At 39.2% G+C, this 5781-nt stretch overlaps 1 protein-coding gene across 1 annotated transcript; it reads right to left on the bottom strand.

The window, feature by feature from the left end:
• LOC141643579 (squalene monooxygenase SE1-like) lies at positions 1–5781 on the bottom strand. Its single transcript, XM_074452783.1, has 8 exons — positions 5252–5781; positions 3664–3775; positions 3356–3530; positions 3040–3208; positions 2709–2930; positions 2074–2349; positions 1521–1799; positions 1–525 (listed from the first exon to the last, which is right to left on the bottom strand). The coding sequence occupies exons 1-8, from the start codon at positions 5477–5479 to the stop codon at positions 421–423; spliced, it is 1566 nt and encodes a 521-aa protein (XP_074308884.1). The 5' UTR covers positions 5480–5781; the 3' UTR covers positions 1–420.

Below are 5781 nucleotides of genomic sequence, written 5' to 3'. Positions count from 1 at the left end.
AAAAAAAATGAAACAGAAATTTATTATGCACAGATTGACATATAGTGTTTATAGTCATTTGTGGAGAACAAATTACAAATAACCTCTGCTCTGCTCTGCTCATTACAGCAGCAGTACGAATATACATAACCCAAAAATCGATTAACTTCCCCGAACTTTTACAAAGATAGAAATACAGTAAGTGTGCCAATCAGGAAGTGGGCTAGGATGGTGATACAAACGAGTATGGATCCTCTCCATTTTTTTTCTCTGCATTTCCTTCCATTTTCTCCAAGAACGATTTTAAATCATTATTCCTTCTTAAACTCATCAAACAATTGACCGTTAGACAGTTCTGGAACAAAATCTGGACCACTGAGAAGACATAGAAATGGAGAGGGGAGGAAATGGAAGGATCCAATTGGATACAAACTTGGACCATCACCTAACTTGAAGGCGTCTATAGTATGCTGGAACAGTTGCCGGGAAAAACACTTGACGAAGTCCTTCTGCCTTCATTATTGGGAAGATGATGCCTGCTGCGCCCTGCAATAAGATTCACACATCGTTTTATTGTTTTCGCCTCTGAGACACTGGTAAGGGACAGAAAGCCGTCAATTTTGCAATCATAGGAGGATCACATTAGAAAGGCTTATTGCCTTGTACAATTTTTAGGGTCCCTTAGGGTGGACACTTTGAGGCAACACATACAGGTTGATCCCAAATTCTGTTTCTTGCTATCTTTTAAATTATTTTCTCACAGATTGTTGAATATAACGGAGTTTGAGTATGAGACAGACCATTAACAATAAGCTCAATATATTTTATAATAATGACGGTCATGTTCAAGTTGATTGATTCTCAAGTTAACTATGTTCGTCATAATTATAAAATATCAGGTTGTTAAAATAAAAAAGTATTAAAAAATTTAAGTAACATTGAGCTGAATCCTTAGATTAGTACCATGCTATGAGACTACTATTATAGGAGAGAGTTGATCTTCGTCATAATTATAAGTTTCAATTATTATTCCATATTTCCAATGGAGCCAAAGACTCAATAACAGGTTCCGAATTATGATGGAATAAATCAAAATAGCTCACTAAAGTGGCTGCACTTCTTGCTCTTCTGATGTAGCGGTCCTTCAATGCAATTCTCGACGCAATTTTCATCTTGGGTCATTTAGAAACAACCTCTTTGTGTTTGTGTTTCTAACACAGGGTGAGGTTGCGCACATCCGACCACCCCTTACCTCGCAATTTGCGGGAGCCATGGGAGCCATTGAGGCACTGGGGTAATGTTGTTGTTGTCCTAAAGTTTCAATTATTCCATTTTGGTGACTTAGTTTCACCTTGATACCCTGAAGTTTCACTGCTATACGAGGCTTGGAGGAAATGTTTTTATAAATGTAGGACTTTTTGAAACTCGTATAAAAAAAATGTAAGAATTATGAATCACAGAGTAACTCTAGAGTTACTCACAAGCCCAAATAGAAGACAAACAAGTAAGCAATCAAGATTTAAACTATTTCAAAGACTTACTGTTAGCAATCGTACACCAAGCCAAAGGCGCTGTGGAGAAGGAAAAGGCAGCAACAGACGACCAACACCATACACAGCCACAGCAAAGAAGTGTGCAACTAAGGTCAGTGGACGAGGGTTCAGCCCAGAAAGTAAGGCAATTGGACCACTAGAGCACTCGCCTCCAAGGCTAAGGTAGTCAAAGCATGCCTCACGCATTTCCGTGTGAGCGTCATCAGATGAAGCACAAAACACCTTGTAGAGGGCTCCCGCCAGAGTATTTATTGTGGATGCCACAGGCTGCATATAGTGCAAACAAGAAACATTGCAACTTTACCACGCATTTAACCTTGAGATAAAATTTAATGTATATGCATATTCCCTTTTTTTGTCAAAGAAACAAAGGTTATCATGAGAACCTCAAATGAAGGCCATGTCACATGGGAATTTTTTTAACTTGACAAAGGAAGAGTGAAAATGGCCATTGATTAACAATAGAAGAGATTTCTGATGAACGAAACAGCACAACTTAGAAGCCTAATTCGGAAGTACTTATAGCTCGTCGATAACTCACCTTACGCAAGGTGTAGAAAGACTCCAGATATTTGCACAATGCTTCTGAATTATTGAGGTTCTTCAAAGGCCTCAGAAGATCTCGCAATATCACGATGTCGGACAATGCCACCGTCATCCCTCCTCCTGTTAAAGGATGACGCATGTTGAAAGCATCACCCATTAGAATGGCACCAGGTGTAGGCTGAGGAGTAGCAGGCATGCTTCTGTTGGGCATTGTCCTAATATTACTCTTGTCAACGGCTGCTATGAATGATTCATATATTTCAGGAGGAACCTGAAGAAGTAACTTTGACTTGTCAAAAACAAAACTGAAATTTGGCAATCAAACACAAAAAGTCCACCATGTTCCACAATAGCTACTGAAATGGAACCTTATTTTTCCGTTTTCGATGGAGCCAAAGACTTCCTATTCTTAGGTTCTGCACTATGATGATACATCATTTGATGCAATTCGTGTAGTAGTTTTCATAATGTGTCATTCACACACAAGTCTTTTTGGGTGTTACGCTGCTAATTCCAACCCCTCTTACACTGTCAATAGAAGAACCCTATGGACACGGGAGTGATTTTTTTGTTGCATGTCTACTGCGATGAAACCTTTAAGAAACAGATTAACAATTTATAGATATATACCTGAGGAGCTACCACAGTCTTTAGATACTTGGCCATTTCACCACTAGCTATAGAAGGCAACTTCTGTCCTGCTGGCACATCGACCAAACAGCGGACTTCTGTACTGCTAATTTGATAAAACAGAATAGGCGATGGATCTGCTAAGATGACATGGCCATGATTTGAAAATGGTAATTGGCAGTTCTCCAGAATTAACCCCACGAAATGTGATGGCACTTCGACCTGTGAAATAATAGTAACATGATAAACACGCCAAGGATCAGTGATAAACACTCAAGGGAATATAAATTTGATCGTCCACCGAAGATGGGAAGAAAAGAAACAAATATACCTTAGGCGAGCAAAGAGATCGTCTCAAATTCGAGAAGCAGCCATCACACACAATAGTCAGAGGGGCATATGCCTTCACTTCATCACCGTTCTTAGTCTTATACTGAACTCCCTTAACCACTCCCTTTTCTTCAAGCAAAGATGTAACTGTTCCCTGCTCCAGCCGTACACTACAATAAAAACACAGAAAGTTCAATTTTTACTTGGTGGAAATAATGATGTTTACGGAATACCTCAGCTTAAATCTAATATCCAATGACTCCTCAAAGCTACATAACGGTACACACAAAAGCTGAGAGGGGAAAGGAAGTGTATACTTGGGAAGCAAAGCGCTTTTTTCTCGCATCCTCTGTATGAAACGGCCATTGTGGAAGCTCCGCCCAGCCACGTCTAAAGTAAATTGTTCCAAGGGATAAGACAGTCTTATGTTCTTGCCATCTTTAAATATACCATACCCGACCACTCTTTGAGCATCAATATCACCAACACAATCTGCATTTTAAGGGCATAAGTGAAGAGAAGTTTTTCAAACAAAAGTTCCATAAAAAACTTAATCAGACACAAGACTGCTAAAATAATTCATCAGGGAGAACATGAATGAAAAAAGGTCAAGCATCAGTCATACCTTCAAGGCCCAGTTCCATCAATTTCAGGTAACCTCCTGGTTGTAGCAGTTCACCAACAATCCTGTCAGGCTCACTCAAGTCCCTCTCAATCACGTGGACTCGTCGACCATCCTGCAATCACTAAATAGCTCAGGTCAGATGACGGAGACACAAAAGGCTCCACTATAACCCACAACAACAAAAAAACACTTCATTCTGGAAAGGCAAACTTCCCACAAACATTTGAGGATAAGTTTACTAATTTCGTGTTCACACATGGAGACTTATAACTTACAAATCTACCACCAATTTTTCGACGAACTTTGTTGAGAACTAGACTGGGATCCATTTCTATAATGGAGTTAGTATGTACCGAGTATCACAAATTTCAGCAATGACTTCATCATTTCCAAGTCCGTTAACTCTGATAAATTACAGTACTTATTAGGGTGCTGATTAATATAGTAGTAAAAAAAAAGTTACTTTGTGACAGCTTAACCTTGTTGATTTATTGAATCCTTGATAGCAGATCCATGACTCCGGGTTTTTCCTCCCCATGGTTAAGCCCGTAGGCGTGACAAGATCAAAAATATTGCACTCCCTAATTTCAAGTTTCGTGTCACTAGCTCACTCATTAGCAAATCCAAGAGTTTGCGGAGGGGAAAAAAAAGACGGCGTGTTATCAGCACATACAGCAGTTTGATTGGTCAGTTGAGGTTCATCAAGCCATAAATGTTCAAGTCTAGAGATCTTCCAAAACTCCCTGAATTCTATAGTCTCTCTCTATATACCAAACCGAAAATAATTCTCAAAATGCAACGTACACGGAATCGTCCCCACAATGAAACATAAAACCCACAAACAACTCCTTCAATCCATATTCATAATTCCGTTACGAAACTGAATAGAGGACCACAAATCCACCATAGTAAAGTTGTGCCAAAAAAAAATGGATTACCTAACCTCAACCCAACTTCCAACTTCCAACCTCAATGAGGCCTAACTACATTTCAACAAAACCATAATAACTCGACGAAAAACTCCTTCCTACAATCCAGGCAGCAAGTACACTTCTCAAACCAATCAAATTTCGCAATCGGTCTAATAGACTAATTCCACCTACACAAATTCTTATTTCAGACCGTCATATCCGTTCCTCTCACAAAAAACCCATTTAGGATGTGAGTGGGAAAGCACATGGGGTGTCCCATCACCCATGTGCTTCTCACTTGTGAGAGGTCTTATTGCGGTCTGAAATAAGGCGGTCTGAAGTAAGGCGGACTGTTCCACCTATTATGGACCATTGCAGAATAAAACAAACACAACAATTCAAGGTGAGACGGAATAACGATCAATTCAACGACTTTCTCACTAAATAACAACTCACCCGACATCTCCTAAAACTAACAGCTAACGTAACGCAATCAAAGCGTAAACTGCTACTACTCTGTTCGATTAAAATACCTCTCACAAAGAATTAAACCGAATAAAAGGTCGCAAGTTCGAATCTTGATTGAATTAAACCCTAAACTATCAAAACTGGAATTCAAATTCCGTTAAATAACCAAAATTAGATAAATAAATAAATAAAAAGGCGAAAAATGTGACCTTAGCAAGAGTATGAGCAAGAGCAGCACCAGCAACACCAGCACCAACAACAATGACGTCCGGATCACCATCACCGGAGCTCCGAACAACCTCGGTACGTATCAAACCACCGTCATTCTCCCCAAATTTCCGACGCCGAAATACCGTAAACAGAATCACAATCACAAACCCTAGTAAAGTCGCTACAATAATAGAAACAACGTAATCATCAATAACAACCATATCCATCAAACTCAAAAAATTATTAATTTTTTTAAAATTGTTGTTATTACTACAATTGTGGAGAATAAATTGGGGAGAATGCTGTTGTTGAAATAATAAATGGAGGGAAAAGGAGGTTTAGGGGTGGGTTTGGATTTGAGGAGGAAAAAGAGAGATTTGGGAAATAATGGAGATTTATAAACAAGGTTGGGAAGTGTAGGACAATGAGGTTGAGGATGAGGATGAGGATGAGAAGGATGCCACCCTTTCATTTTTGCTGCCTTGTGTAATTAGCAATTTAGCATTACATTTTGGTTGGAGTTAATCTT

Source organism: Silene latifolia, chromosome 2 (assembly GCF_048544455.1).
Source record: "Silene latifolia isolate original U9 population chromosome 2, ASM4854445v1, whole genome shotgun sequence".
NCBI lineage: Eukaryota > Viridiplantae > Streptophyta > Magnoliopsida > Caryophyllales > Caryophyllaceae > Silene > Silene latifolia.
Note: the sequence above shows the minus strand (reverse complement) of the source record. Positions and strands in the feature narration are given on the sequence as shown.

What these genes read in the sequence shown, in the direction of transcription:
- LOC141643579 (XM_074452783.1), bottom strand. Translation starts at nt 5,479, where the DNA reads ATGGATATGGTTGTTATTGATGATTACGTTGTTTCTATTATTGTAGCG. An exon ending in GATGGAACTGGGCCTTGAAG is followed by an intron (nt 3,531 to 3,663) that starts GTATGACTGATG and finishes CTTAAAATGCAG; the next exon opens with ATTGTGTTGGTGATATTGAT. An exon ending in GATCTCTTTGCTCGCCTAAG is followed by an intron (nt 2,931 to 3,039) that starts GTATATTTGTTT and finishes ATTATTTCACAG; the next exon opens with GTCGAAGTGCCATCACATTT.